The 15,180-nt window shown below is 47.1% G+C and overlaps 1 protein-coding gene across 3 annotated transcripts in view; it reads left to right on the forward strand.

Annotated features, from left to right (window-relative positions):
• LHFPL2 (LHFPL tetraspan subfamily member 2) overlaps window positions 1-15,180 on the forward strand; it is a 598,425-nt gene that overhangs the window by 510,851 nt on the left and 72,394 nt on the right. For all 3 annotated transcript variants that reach the window (XM_069627421.1, XM_069627420.1, XM_069627422.1), the window contains one exon: window positions 12,049-12,770. In XM_069627421.1, the coding sequence (XP_069483522.1) occupies window positions 12,338-12,770 (433 nt within the window). In that variant the 5' untranslated portion in view covers window positions 12,049-12,337. The remainder of the gene's footprint in view (window positions 1-12,048; window positions 12,771-15,180) is intronic.

Here is a 15,180-nt window from a genome sequence, read left to right on the forward strand (position 1 = left end):
ACCTGCCATTCAGAAGTAAGGTTGCCAAAGGCCCAGAGCTATATAACTTTTTTCCACTGGAACAAAGACTGGAACCCAAACACATTAGTTCAGGAAAGTCGTACTAACCCTTCTTTCGCAAGGCCCCTTCTTTCGCAAGGCCTTCTCCCAGACTTAACCTAGCTCTTTAAAGCGGCATAACCCTTTGACCCTCTGGAAACCGGGTGCTCTTTCTCTAAACGTACTTACCGTTAAAAATGAAAATCCAAGTAATACTGCAGGGTGCAAAATGTGCACTTGCCACAAGCCGTTGGCTACTCATAATTGACTCTTGGCGAATAAGAAATGGTGTGGTGAGTGTTTCTGTATAATTGAGTTGGCAGGTGACTTTTTTGGTTAGCTAGTGACAATTTTTAACCCTGAATACTGTATGACTTTGGGGGCTAAATGCACCAAAACAGTGTTTTTAATGGACCTGACCATATCAAACCTGCATGTTTAGGTCCCACTCCCTTGTTCACCTTTCCCTTTCTCCCTCCCCCGCCCCCATTTAAAAAATAGCGCTGTGAAGCAACTAGTTTACAGTTATGGTGTTTGAGAATGCCCTTTAAGCAGGGCAACCTCTAGCACAGAAGGCGAGACTCCACCGTGTACAGAGCTGTTGCTTCCGTGCTGGTCCAGCATGGCACTGACCCTCTAGCATAGCCCCGCGTCCAGTGTGCTTCTGAATCCACTGGAGGTAGGTCTTTAGGCCCTGTACATCTCTGCATGACTTGGAGCCGCAGTACGTAGAGATCATTGGTATCCAATCTATTCAGTGCAGACTATCAATGCCCCTATTTTTCAGTGAGGAAAAATCATTGCAAAAAAATGCATATAGAAAGTTTATTTGTAAAAAGGGTACAGATGTTTGGAAATGAAGCTAAAGGTTTATTTGAGGTTAATGCCGGTTTGTAGGCTTCCACGTTTTGCTGATGCGCTGACTATAAAAATGAAAGATGGGTTCTGTTCCGTTACGTTGATTTATAGGGAATGAGCAGTAGAGACCCATGGAACCCCTCAGCAGAACAAATACGTTATGAGACTATTGGGGTAGTGTCTGCAAGTCCACTTGAGGCTGTTCTCCCCCAGTGCTAGCGTCTGGCTTTATTGGGAGGGTAGCTCAGGGGCAACATGCTTGCCTTGGAAGCAAGACAACACGGAGCAACACAGGTTCGATCCCCGGGTCCGTGCTTGGAAACCTCTGGGTATTAAGCACATTATAAATAACCTATCAGATCATATATTAAGAAGTGTCCATGATTTCAAACCCCTGCTGCCTGCTCGCTTGTCTGCACCAAGGACCCGAGCACTACGGCAGATGTGGGGCGCTACTCTGCTGGTAGGCGTTATCATTTTAAGTCTGATTTTCCGTTTGTACTTTGCACAAAGGCGCGTGGAGTGGGATGGGAGCCTTTGCAAGAAAGATAAAACGAGGCTGACTAGGTCTGTTTATTTACCAAGGGAGCCTATGGACAGGGCCCAGTGGCGTTCCCACCCCCGCCATCTGTTAGCTGTTTGACATGCAGTACATTTGAATTTTAAGTCAATCGGAGAGCAAACACGCAATCCTGGTCAGCCATCCATGTCCGTGTGTGCCTACAGTATTATCTGTCTCTCCCAAAGCACTGTGGTATGAACGCATTCTCCGCATCAGTTATTGTGTAAATATAGTGTCGTGCAGAATAGTTACTCTGGACTCTTCGAGACAAAGCTCAAGTGAACCCCAGACTCTTCCATCTCAACCATAATCGTTACCAAGTCTGTTATGTTATGTTAGCGGTACTTGTATAGCGCACCGTCATCAACGGAATTGGTCCCCAGGCACTCTGACGGATCTGTAAACAGGAAGGGTGGGGGGTAGGCTTAGTCGGGAAGAGGGGAGAAGGACAGTGGGAGAGGTGGTGTGCTGTTGGCAGCTTCAGCTCGGTATACACCGAGTGCTGGGCTTTGGTGCTAGTATCGGATCGGATGAAGGCCTCGAGTGCTGTGAGTGAAGTTTGTGTTGTTGATGCGGTGTGGTAAAGTGCGTGCGGATTGCTGGAAGAGAGATGGTTGTGGTGTTTTGTGTGGGTTTAAGTATGCAAAGATTGAGGGTTGGGTTAGTGGGGTCTGTATCCTGGTTCAGGTACTTATGATTCCGTTAGAGTTGTATACCTGTGGGTTCGGATTTTGCTGTTTCCTCGTGGGCTGACTCGATTTGGTGGTGTTGCGCTGATCCAACTGTATCCTATTGAGTATAATTTGGATTGGTGGGTGCGTCTGAACCTAATCTTCAGGTGTGGCACTAGTCTGGTAAAATGAGGGGGCCTGTGGGTGGTCCTGTTGAAGTCTATGGAAAGTAATGCATTTTTGAATGTTGAGACCAAATATGTGTGCGGGGGCACAGTTTATCCTCTTATTGTACCTATGATATTACTTCAGAGCTGGGCCCGTTTCAGTGACCGTGGGGTAAAAAGATGGATGTACATTTGGAGCCTGTGTTTTGCCATCTGTGTTGTGGTCTTTTCAATACAATCTGGGTTCAATTCCGTAAAAAGCCTAGTAGACTGCTGTAAAAATGGGCATCGGGCTGGTGCATCCTTTTCCAAAATGAAGGGTCAAATGGACATCGGGCTGGTGCATCCCTAGCCAAAATGAGGGGTCAAATGGACATCGGGCTGGTGCATCCCTAGCCAAAATGAAGGGTCAAATGGACATCGGGCTGGTGCATCCCTAGCCAAAATGAGGGGTCAAGTGGACATTGGGCTGGTGCATCCCTAGCCAAAATGAGGGGTCAAGTGGACATCGGGCTGGTGCATCCCTAGCCAAAATGAGGGGTCAAATGGACATCGGGCTGGTGCATCCCTAGCCAAAATGAGGGATCAAATGGACATCGGGCTGGTGCATCCCTAGCCAAAATGAAGGGCCTTCCTTATGCATTGACTAAGCAAGCAAACTTTTGATAGAAGGCTTAGTTTAAGGGTTTGCTAAGCTCTACCCGGCCATCCATAGGGCATAACATATAGTTCAATTAGATAATGCGTGTATGCCGATTGAGGAACGTCAAGCCAAATACTTCAAGCTGTCCATTTGCTGCTTTTTTAGCAAGTGCCATGCAAGTAAACCTCTATTAACACCATATAATTTGAGTATGTTAAACATTACAGTAATATTTTAATAAAGTCTAATGAATACACAGTAACCGATTTCTATGCGGCTTAAAGAATATATGACCCGCTGTTCGGTGAGAAAGGCTGGTCAGTGCTTGGGAACTTTGTATGTCAAGATTCCACCTGCTTGAGTGGGCGCAGAAATCTTAAGCTGCATTTCTCTTTCTCTAGAGTTGCTCTCATACCTAGTTTTGAATGGCTGTAGGATCGACCTCGCGTATTGTGCATGGGAGCGCGGGGAAGAAATGGATAAAATATAGCGCGTGTTAATGTAAGTGGAGTGTAAACACTGCTCAGTGTTGTTTATTCGATGTGAGTAGATTGCTAACCAGCGGCAGTGCAATGTATACTGTAGGTCTGCGAGCTCCAGCTCATCACGGCGACTTCCCGTGGGTCCACGTATTGCTAATGAGTCTCCTCTGTATTAAACAGTCTCGCGAGCTTTCAGGCATCCCGCGGTGTGATGCGGACGCCATTTTAGACGTGCTTTTGGTTCTCGCGTGTAAGCAGAACTCTCCCTTGTATGCGTTTTCTGGATCGGGGCGGTGCACGTATAAATGGCAAACCAGTCAAACTCCGAGGCTCCTCTGCACAATATGACACGGGGCACCCGAGACCCCATCCACGTGTTGTTAAACGGCAAACATGTAGGGCCCATCCCTTTCGCAAAATCCATTTTGGAAAATGCTGTTGCAGCACACTTATTTTTTTTTTATTGTTAGTGCTGAACCCTAGGCAAAGAGAAATGCTTGCTAAACATTTCTCATCAAGCAGGTGGAATGTTTCATTAACAGTTCCCAAGCAGTGATAGACATGTTTCTACCATTAGCAGTTCATATATTCTTTAAGCATTGAGAAAGCTGTTTGAAAATAGTTTACTGTGTATTCATTCGCATTTTTTAAAGCATTGTTAAAATTGTTCATTGCATTCTAGAAGTGATATCTTAATAAAGGTTTACTTGCATGCACTTGCTTTAAAAAAAAAAAAAAGTAGCTGACAAGCAGTTTAGGCATTTTCTTGACATTTTCAGGTCAGCATCATCTAATTTAAACATTTTGTGCCCTATGTGTGCCTGGTTATGCATTAGTACATGCTTAGATTAAACATCGTGTAAGGTTTGCTCGCTCGATCAGTGCTTAAGAGAGGCAACGCTGTTGTCTAGGGAGCTCGGCTATATCAGTAAGGTTTAGCATAGTGCAGTTGGCCAATGAGTTTGACGACGCATTCATGGGATGCATTCAACTGTTGGGAGGCAGGGTGTTGATGGGCGATTCTTGTGCATGTCTATATCCTGTTATTGGATTTGTGCCATGAACCACAGCCATTTTCATGTTCTCCAGACGCTCACTAGGCTCGGAAATGGAAAAGGAAGGGTTGGTGGCTAGGGGAGTGGAGGGAAGAGACCTGTTGATGCATGTAGAACCAGCAGCCACTGGCGTCTGTGTGGATGTTTTCTAGGTCGTTTGTGATTTGTACACCAGGGATGTTTTGTTGCCAGGTGGTAGATCTCAAGTGTCTGGGACGGATCTGGCCGTTTTGACCAGTAAATGGTTTTCAAGTTAATTTGAGAGTTGTAGAGTTGTGATTGTTTTGGTGTGGGTTTGGTTTTTTTAGGGCATTTTCTGCTGTCTAGTTTGGTGATCATCTGCTTAGTGAGGGTGGATGAAATATGAGGTTGTGAGTGGGTTATGTTCTTTGACGTTGTGTGCGAGGAACTTTTTGAGAGGGCATTCAGGTTCTTACCTTTTTGTTCAGGTTTCAGATCATCTTTCAAAGATTATTGGTTGACAAAAAAATGCCAAATTGAGTGTTGTAAAGCAAGCTGTGCCAGCAAGAAAAATCAAAATATGACTGATTTTTAAAAAGCAATGTACAGTTGGATTCAACTTCTCAGCCAAAAGATGTTTTAATAAGTGCAAAAATGTAAAGGAGATGGGGCTTGTGAAATTGCCTAAAGCATGCCTCAGCAAAGGCCTACGCAGATAGAACCACATCACCCCGGCCCTCATCGACCTTCACTGGCTCCCACTGCATGCACAAATCACCTTCAAGTCTTGCTCATTATCTATAAGGCGGTCCAAGTCACCCAACTACCTTGTGGAGAAACTCAGCAGCTCCGGCAGACGATGCACCACCAGAAGCCAGGACACATGCCGCTGGAAATCTGCCACTGCAAAAAAGGAAACAACCCAAAAACAAGCCTTCTCTGCCTATACCCCAAGACTATGGAACCTTCTCCCCATCAGCATCAGACTTGACCCCACGCTCCTACAATTCAGAAAAAAACTCAAGACCCACCTCCTCAAGGAGTCTCTCCTCCTCAACACCTAGGCATCGCGTCACCTTCCTGCTCCAGCTGACTAGATGCCGTCCGCCCCTCAGCTCCCCACCACCCTGTACAGCTGTACACCTCCTCTGTGCCCCTCTGCATCCTAGCCCGTGCTGTATATGTTTTTTGTTACCTCTGAAAAGTGCTCCGTTATACCAAAAGTATAGTGCATACATATGCCCTGCTGTAAGTCTCCTTGCATCTCCAGCACCTACTCTTCAGTGGCTCAGGGCAGGTTCAAATGACACGTGTGCATTCCTTACAGCTGTTGTGTAGCAATTTCAGTGAAGGAGGGGGCTTCAGTTAACTTCTGCATCTCTGATCCAAAATATATCTGTGGCCCTATCAGTCTGGAGGCAGGGTAAACTCTTAAAATAAGCCATACCTGGCTTTGGTAAGGTGACTGTGAAGATCCCACTAGTATTCAAGCCTCATCAAATTGATATCATACAAGTGTCAACCCTTTAAGCCCAGGTCAGCTTTGTCAGGGCTATGTGGATAAATGGCTAGCCTGCCTGTCTCCACTTCAGCACATCGGACAATAGAACGGGTGCTGCTCTTCTTTGATTCTCTGGGAGGTAGCAGAACACCATCTCGTAAGCCCAGGAGCTCTTCCCAGGAAATCACTGGGATACCATACTTCCAAGCCCTAACTGCTGGCTGCACTGGAACCAAGACCTTGTTCACTGTATGTGAATGGTCAGTCTGTAGGTGCCAGCCAGGCTTCTTGGATTAGGAGAGAAACAAAAGGGATTTCCTTGTGCTTGGAGACACTGGATTAGGAGAGCAACCCAGAAATCAAGGAGCAGCTCTGGGTATGATTCCTGCATTGAACCGGTTGTGTTCTATACCGACCCGTACATAGTCAGCCTGTCTCTTGTTCGAGCCATAAGCCATTGCTGCTTGGACAGCACAGCATGTTGGACCAGCTCGACAACCCTACGCTGAATCACCGCCTCAGGAACCTCTAGAAACCTGCCTCCAGGCTGCTGAGCACTCGAATACAAGAATAAGAATAAGGTACTGTGAAGAGACTCTGTCCTCTGTCCACTTTCAATTGCTTTCTTGTTCACGCCTACTCAAATACTGTGCCCTATTTTCTTCAAGTTCTGCGTTCTCTATGTTCTTTCCACAGCACTGTGTTTTTACATTCGTTTTCTAGTTTGTTTTTGCATTCTTGATTGCTTAATTAGACATATTTTTATAGACTTGATTGGACATTTTTATTTTGGTGCCTTTGTACTATTGCTGTTTGGGTTGCTACTGTGAGCACTTTTCACCCCTCCTGAGAATATAACCTGCCCTTTGCCCGTATCAAGACATAAATTAGTTTTCAAAAATTGATTAGCCGAGTTTGCTCATTAAAATGTATGTGATTAGCAAACAAACTTATTTGATTAGAAATGTTGGGCTGATATTTTTCATGGCACCAGACGTTATTTGTACCCAAGACTAAAAGTGCTGCAATACAGCATTTTTGTGTACCGCTGAAGACAGACATTGGTGAGATGAGTGTCTGTAAAATAAAATGTAAAGGTTAGCTGCATGAATGGGCACAAGTAAATGGGTATGATAAAAAGGTGGGTCGGAGGGGCGGTCCAGTGGAGACTTGTCTTGGGACACCAACTCCAGGAGCGAGTGAAGGGCAGGCAGAAATGCAGCACCTTGGCATGAAACACTGGCAGCTACTTGCAGATTCAGTTTCCATTCCCAGCCTCTCCACGCAGGTGTTAATATATAATACAATCATAATCTTAGAGCTAGCAAACTCTGTGGGTCACTTACAGTGGATGGTATTTCAGTAGATCTGCAGATGTGTGGAAGTGGGAGGCAGGCCAAAATGGGGGAGGCCGTTTGGGAGACCCCAGTCAGAGACACAGTTTTGGACCACAGAGTCAACAGACCTGGTTGGGGGTGCTTTGTGTACACAGACGGACTGGGTCCCCCCCTCTGGTAATAACAGGCAGGTTACATGGAAAGGTGGGAACACAATGAAGGCACCAACATATTTGTAGAAAACAGGAACAGATTTATTACAGGAAGAGGAGTAAACTCATTGCCAGCAGGATAAATTAGACACACAAATAGCTAGGCGCACACACTGGCATGGAACCCAGGGCCTGGGCAGTACAATTGGATGCAAAGGTAGCGGAAGGGACACCAAGGGAGACGGGGAAGTGTTGGAGAAGGGGAGCTGGTAGAGATGGTGAGGGGGAAATGAGAGAGGGACTGGTGCAGAGAGACACACGGGGGGGGACCAGACACACTGGGGGTGGGGGGCAATCACACGGGGGGGACCAGTCACATGGGGGGGGACCAGACACACGGGGGGGGCAGACAATCAGAGAGGGAAAGGGGGCACAGAGAGGAAGCAGGGGGGTTGCAGAGGCTGAGAGGCCAGGAGAGAGAAGAAGGGGAAGAAGAAACAGAGTCCAGGAGACCCACTGGTGAAAAATAGAGTAGGGTTGGGGAGGAAGGACAGACGGTGGGTGCGGTTACTGCCAGGGCTTTGGCACACCACACCACCAGCAGTCAAGGAGAAAAGGGGACCCCAGCCCTATCTCCACAGGCTTATATAAGGCTGCAGGGCCACAACATGTGGTTGCCATGGGAAATGGGGTGCAGGGCGGGCAAACAGTTTCAGATAGCCCGCCCCATCCCTTCCCTCAATAGGGGAAACTCGGAGCCAGCCCCCTCAACCCAGAAACACATGTGGTCGCCAGGGGAGATGGGGTGCAGGCAACTAGTCCGTTTGATTGGTTGTCAGGGACAAGTTGCAGTTGGAGGTTAATTGTTGGGAGGTTAGCTTGGTGGCTCAGGATGATTACAAGGCAGGCTTGCCAGAAGCCCCCATCCATGATGTCCACAACAAGTAGACTGGCAGAGGGTGAAAAGCAGACCAACTGTCACTGGGTTGTTGAGGAGTGTCTCAGCTCAAAGAGCTCTGCTGAACAGGTTTTATTACAGGGTAGTTGGCAGGCATTTGGGAGGAATGTGCCCCTTTTGATACTGGCCGTGAGCTGGTTGCCTGGGAGTGGGCAGGGAAAACTTGTGGAGTCCTTTCCCAGGGCTGGGAGAATTCCATAAACCCCCTAAAGACACAATGTAAACAACGCAAATGTCGGAAGGGGGAAAAAAAAGTCTGCTGTGTTGCTCGCTTTTCAGGGGAGCTGGAGCCGCAAAGCAGGAACCATGAAAGTCCTACAATGCAGGGCAGTTGGGGCCAAAGGGGAGGTTACTTGTTGGACACAACAAGTGGAACTGGTTTGCAGGGTTCAGAGAGGCTTCATGCCAAGACAAAGGGGAGATTAATTATAGGGTGGGTCGAGTGGGAGAAAGATTTGAAAGGGGTTCCAGGCTGCAGCTGGGTAACAGATAGAACGTGTTCCTTGTTGATGGATCAAGGCTTGGGTCCACAACCCCCCACCCACGCAGTTAATGGACACAGAGGAAAATGCATTTGGGAAAAATAAGTCGCCCAATACTTTGGAAAAAGAAGTTGTGTAATACGTTGAATACAGTGGGGAAATTAAAAGTCATGTACTACATTGCAAATAAAAGGGGTACCTAAAAATTGCCATTTCCACAGATTTACAGACTGGATGGAACTATTGTTACGTTGCGTAAACATCTAATTACCTTTGTATATCCATTATTTAATAGGAAAGAAAAAGACTAAACGGAGTGGATGGCGTAGCAGGAAGAGAACTGGGCAAACTATATGGAATATTGTAGTTTGCAGCATTCACACTTTCAGGGTAGCTGGTATGAAGCAACAGGTGATAAGCTAGAACGTCAAGGAGTTTGGAATCGGTTCATGGGTTGAGCCACCTGCGCTGCACAGATGGATGCAACCACCATGTAACAGAATTAGTTTGCCTTCAGATGTATTGGGCAGTGTGATCATGTACATTTTCAAAAGTGCTCACTGGTCAATATGATGCACCGTCCCCCAACAAAATGGAATATAGTTGGCACTATGAGATTTAAAGACACTAACCTAAAAACAGAGACAATGCAGTGTTTTACAGTAGCAATACTGTAATTATGCATTATATATCAACTTACATTTTTAGGAATGGAATTGAAGGACTGCTTTTCAAAAATGAATTTGACACATTCTTACCAAACAGTATATAGTTAGCTTAATAAAAGTATCTTGCTGATTACTTCTGGTTTGCAATTATTAGAAAAAGAAATAACTTTTCTTGCCTAGTACTCCCGCTCAGGCCTTTGGCACTTTTCAAAAGTGAGGAGATGATTTCTGCTGCATTCTCTCCGTTAGCCTCTTTGGACTTGCAGTGAGCAGAGAAAAAAGCATTGGGAAAACCTTGATGGCTTGAGAGGAATGCAGGATGAGCTGTGCTTCTATTGAACAGGCTACTCAAGTGTCAATGTAATTAGCAAACCTACAGAATTGCATACCAAATTGCGACACTGCTTATTTTATGCCTTGCGCATTGCCACAAAGAGCAAAGGTGGTTACCCATTAGGCTGTGTATGTTTTACCTTTATGATAGGGGTCACTGCTGGTCAAATAGTAATGTTGTGCCGAGTAGGAGGGGTTAGCCACTACTGAGAGCAATAGTCCTTTCATCCCAGAGGTAGTGACAGTTTCCGCTGATCAGTGAGGCATGCCACAAAAGCTCTGCCTAGAAGCCTGTGGCTGAAACCTAATCACCAAGAGCAGAGAGGCTGCTCCAAAGCACCCGGAGAAATTATGGGCATTTCGCTATCTTGATAAATATGCCTGGAGTTCCAGGATAAGCTTTACATTCCCAAACGAATGTGACTGATAAAACTACCATACCGTTTGTTTTTAGCTTTTTTTGGTGCCGCTTTATTGCACCTGTAGGGGGACAAGATCAATGCAAATGGATTCACAGCTGCGAGATGTGATGGATGGGGCACATTTTATTTTGTTTGCATGTTTGCTATATGTATCAGTCTTAGCGTTCCCCAATGAAAACGCAATGGCCTGTTAGTCTTTTTCTCTGTGATTTCATGAAAAGCGAGGGCCTACTGCAAGCAACTCTCAGTGGGAGGCTTGGCAGGCGGGATGTTTACTTCCACTACCCATGTCGCACTAGGGCGGCTGCAGAAAGGTCTCCCAGAGAAGGGGCCTACAGAAGAAGAGTCAGACAGGGGCTTCTCCCCACTGCTTACCTCTGCTGTGGGCCTCCTAGCATGGGACGAACCATCTGAGCAATGAGGAGCGTCATCTCCCCTAGCTCCACCCACATCTCGAGCTCAGTTGCCTATGACAGCAGCACTAATAAAGAGTTCATAAAAAGGCAAAATATCACGCTTTTGGATCTATGAACATTCCTCACATTTTTTTTCTCCGAATGCCAGTTTCACCAAATTGGGTTTTTTGCAAATAAAGGGCGGACCCCTCACACCTTCCCTTTCATCCATGTCCCCTCTTCTATATGCCTGGGAAATGCCATTCAGCAAAAGTGGGTAATAACACGCTGTTGCGGTCACCCTTCCTGGACCAGATAGACGGGTAGCAGGAGAGCATCAGCGACCTGCATCTCCATCAGTCAAGACATCTCCCCCTGCCCCAATCTGACTTGCTGCTTAAGGAGTAGTTGAGATGGTTGGGGCAGTGGGAGCTCTGGGATGCTGTAATCTTCTCCTGATTGCACTAAAGTGAGAATAGTTCAACATCCCTGCACTGCCCCTGGCTCAGCCCTGGATCTCAATAACTGATGTATGTGAGTAGGTCTTGGCATTTAGTGGTAGTACCCGACAACAAAGGGGAATGTGTGATGAGGACCTTCCATTTTATGGCAATACCTGGCATATGAGGTGTGTTGCAGGCAATTTGATGGGAAAAGCGTGGCCATAGAAGGATTATTTTACCGAATGTTAGAAATAGTTAAATTGTTGGCGCGCTGGGCAATTGGACGGAAATACTTGGCACATTGTGTGAGAAACGGAGCATATGGTGAGAGAACCGGCCATTAGGTGTTCGTGGCAGGTATGTGTTGGATGGATATATACGAGGGTCATTCCTTGCCACAGAAGAGACTGATTTCACTATGCACAAGCCCAGACTGTACACAGTGCTCAATGCTAGGATATGTGCCGGCTGTAATAACGCTTCCTTGTGTTTAATTGGCTACAGATTGTATGCGCTGTGAATATCACAGTATCCTGCTTTTTAGCTTTGGGGACCCTTGAGCCTGAGGGAGGAAGCGCTCGCCTCTTGTTTTTTCACGCGCTGTCGTTTGAGAGGGGATTGCGGCAGGATTGGAGGGCTGGCGGCCGTGCGTGGGTGGGTGGGTGGGTGCAGGCAGAGCAGCGGGAGGGTGTGTGGGGGGGGATTGATAGTAGGCTGGGGGTTAAGCCTGGGAAGCATCCAGCAGGCTGTATTTGACAGGCCACCGTTAGAAGTTGCACATGTTGATTTTAGCCGGGTCCTGTTGGGAGGGCACTGTTTGCTTTCCAGCAGTGACAGAGGAAGGGGGCGGAGCCGGGCGCCTTCTAGTCTAGTGTTTCACATTTCTTCTGTTTTTCTCCCCTCTCACTGTCTCCTGTAGGAGTGTGATGTCATCTGGTGGGCCGTCCCTGGAAACTCCTTCTCAAGACTCAAACGTCATGTGCTACTATGAAAACTAACACAGCAACTCAGGCGCCGATCCCTGACAGCCAAGGGGGAAGGCACGCCGGGCTGTGAACTCCGGGAAGAGATGAACGCCCAGGATACTTGCTGAATTGGAGCCCTGGGGCTACAGCGTGAGAAGCAGAAAAGAGCAGAGGTCTTACCCGGACTGCTTTCCCTTCGTCTTAACACTTGACGGCATTGTCTGCCAGTACTGGACTTTCAACATGTGTCATGTCATTGTCACGTGCCGCTCAATGCTGTGGACCCTCCTAAGCATCGTGGTCGCCTTTGCGGAACTCATTGCCTTCATGAGCACAGATTGGCTGATAGGGAAGTCAAAGGCTGTGGGGGGGCCAGAGACAGATAATAGGACTGGGGATGAGTCTGAGGAGCCCTACCGCCCATCGCTGGGCATCTATGGGCGCTGCATCAAGATGTCGCCCGTGATGTACGCGCGGCGGGACCGTCTATGCGGGCCCTACGCTGAGAACTTTGGGGAGATTGCGAGTGGCTTCTGGCAGGCTACCGCCATTTTCTTGGCCGTGGGTATCTTCATCCTGTGTGCCGTGGCCTTTGTGTCGGTCTTCACCATGTGCATACAGAGTGTCCTGAAGAAGAGCATTTTCAACGTCTGTGGGCTACTGCAAGGCATTGCAGGTAGGTGTGCACTGGCCAAAGTTCCACCACTTCCAGTGACATGTGTGACAGGCTATATGACTGGCACACAACGCTATGTTGATCAGACCCTTTGACTTAAATTTACTATTTGGACTGCAAAACAAAATATTCAAGTGAGTTTTCCTGCTGAAATCGCTATTGTGTGCAAATATGTTTTTTATCAAAAAATTCTTAAATCAGAACTGTGCATGGTGATCATTCCAGTTGATGCGAGATTCATGATTTCTGCTGGATACTTTTACTGGTATTTTCGATGTAATAAGTCTACTAACCTGTTATGGCAAAGGATTCCAGTTACGTCTTGAACCTTGTTACTGGTTCTAATGGTTTGAGTTCAGGCTTGCATGAAACCAGTAGAATGTGTGTTGTTTTTTCCCCCCACTTGAAATATATAGCCCAATGTCCAAGAACCCATGAATAGTAACTGGATCCAGAAGATCCATTAAGCTCGTGCAGATAGCGCAGTCACGGGTTCAGATCCCAGCTGGGCCATCTCAGCAGCCCTCGGAGGTAAATAAAGCGAGTGCCATTGAATTGGATAATAGCTATTATCACAACGCCTAGAAGCCGGAGCAATCTGACAGGAGGTGCTATGTAACAAATGTTCGTATTTCTATTGAGATTTATGTAAGTAGATACATGGAAATTCTACCAGGTGCAGCAACCAGTGGGGTGCCTAAATAGAGCGACAACAAGAAAAGTCGGTAATGCCGCCCCCAGTCCGTTTTTCTTTTGTTTGTGGTCTTTCAAAATCTTATAACTAAATTAAAAAAAAAATAACTGAAAGAACCCCTTAGATCGTCCCCCATATCTTGAATTGTAGACGGCGGGCCGTTCCTCGGCACTAATCTCGGTGTGGCCGTGAGGTCTGCTATGGGTGTGTCCGCCTTTTATATCTTATAACATTTTTAACGTGTGACTATTGTACAGAAGCGCATTGGGGTATCGAAGCTCTGCAAACCAAGAACCCCGACAACACCAGCACGGTGGGTTCTGCTGGCGCTGTGTCCCGCGAGTGTATGAGAGCACGTACATCATCTCTACTGAGCTGCCATATGCTGTTGATGGCGGTGAATTTGCGCCCGTTCAGCATTTTCGGGATTTTAAAGCAGCTGTTAAACTCTTTCCTTAGGCGTAAGAGATGTGAAGCGCTCGGACTCGGGACTTGGCAGGCCGCACTCACCCGTTTCTTTCTGAATTCGTTAAACTCATGATCAAAAGGAACTGCAGAAAAGGGTGCCATTTGTTTGTAAGAGTTGTTAATGTGCCGGTTTGTCGGTGCAAAAGTAAAGCGCACAACATATAATCGAGAGACGAGGTCATCTTCTGGCTACAACATTTTTATCTTTGTCTGGCGTGTGCTAGATTCTGTTCCTAGCTTCTCTGCTTGACTTACAGCTTTTGATCTTTTTCAACTCTCTTCGCTGTGATTTTTGGGAATTGAGGGAAAAAGTCAATCCCTGCTGGTGGTAGCCACAGACTTGTAGTGTGTAGAACGCTACCACACGTACGCCGGGTCCTAAAGAGCTCCGTGTTTATAGCACATTCAAGTTGCTGGGGGAGCACGTACGACTCGCTTAAGATGCGTGTTTACGTCGCCCCTTGCGTCGCTACGTCCCATCAGCCTCGACACCCACGGGACCCTAGGAATGAGGCACGAGGCACCTCGATTGTTAGATTGCGAACGTTGTATCCTTGGTCTTTACACATGTGGCATACCTACAACCCGCAAATGCCTTTAAAGGGCTCACCTGCTACAGGACGCCTTTTTTCACTCCTTCACAATCTTGTCACGTCACCGAAAGTTCCACAGATAGAGCTTGTTTTTTTACCACTAGTGTCTTTAATTAGCCTTGCTTCTTATTAGAAGAGCTCGACACCTATCAACTGCATTTGGCTGGTGTCACCCACCAGACATTCAGTTCAAACCTATGTCTGCCCCTTATACCCAGTGCTTTAAGTGAGCTGGGGCCAGGCCCACAGCAGTCTCCAAAAAGTGGGGCTGAGCCGGGGGCCACCCGGTCCCACTACGCCATGGCGGGACACAATATCCCGCCACGGCCGCAGCCAAAACGGGAGATACACCCGCTATTTTCAAGTCAGGCAAGCTGTGACAGACAGAAGTGCCAGCCAGCCATAGCAATGCTGAAACTGGAAGTTGCATTCTCAGCAATGCTGTGGCATTCCAGTAGGCCAACACTGCCCCTACTCCACCCTTCTATAATCATCCAGGTTGTACTAGCCCTCAAAAGGCAGAGGAACACAACTAGGATTGGAGAACAAAATGCCATCCCATGCTGTGAGTGTGTCAAACCTCAGAGCAAAGACTATGCATGTGCCTCCTACCTTGGAGCACAATCTCGCTAATTTGGTGCAAATCCCGCAAGTG

This window comes from Ambystoma mexicanum, chromosome 6p, assembly GCF_040938575.1.
Source record: "Ambystoma mexicanum isolate Mex_15411 chromosome 6p, UKY_AmexF1_1, whole genome shotgun sequence".
NCBI lineage: Eukaryota > Metazoa > Chordata > Amphibia > Caudata > Ambystomatidae > Ambystoma > Ambystoma mexicanum.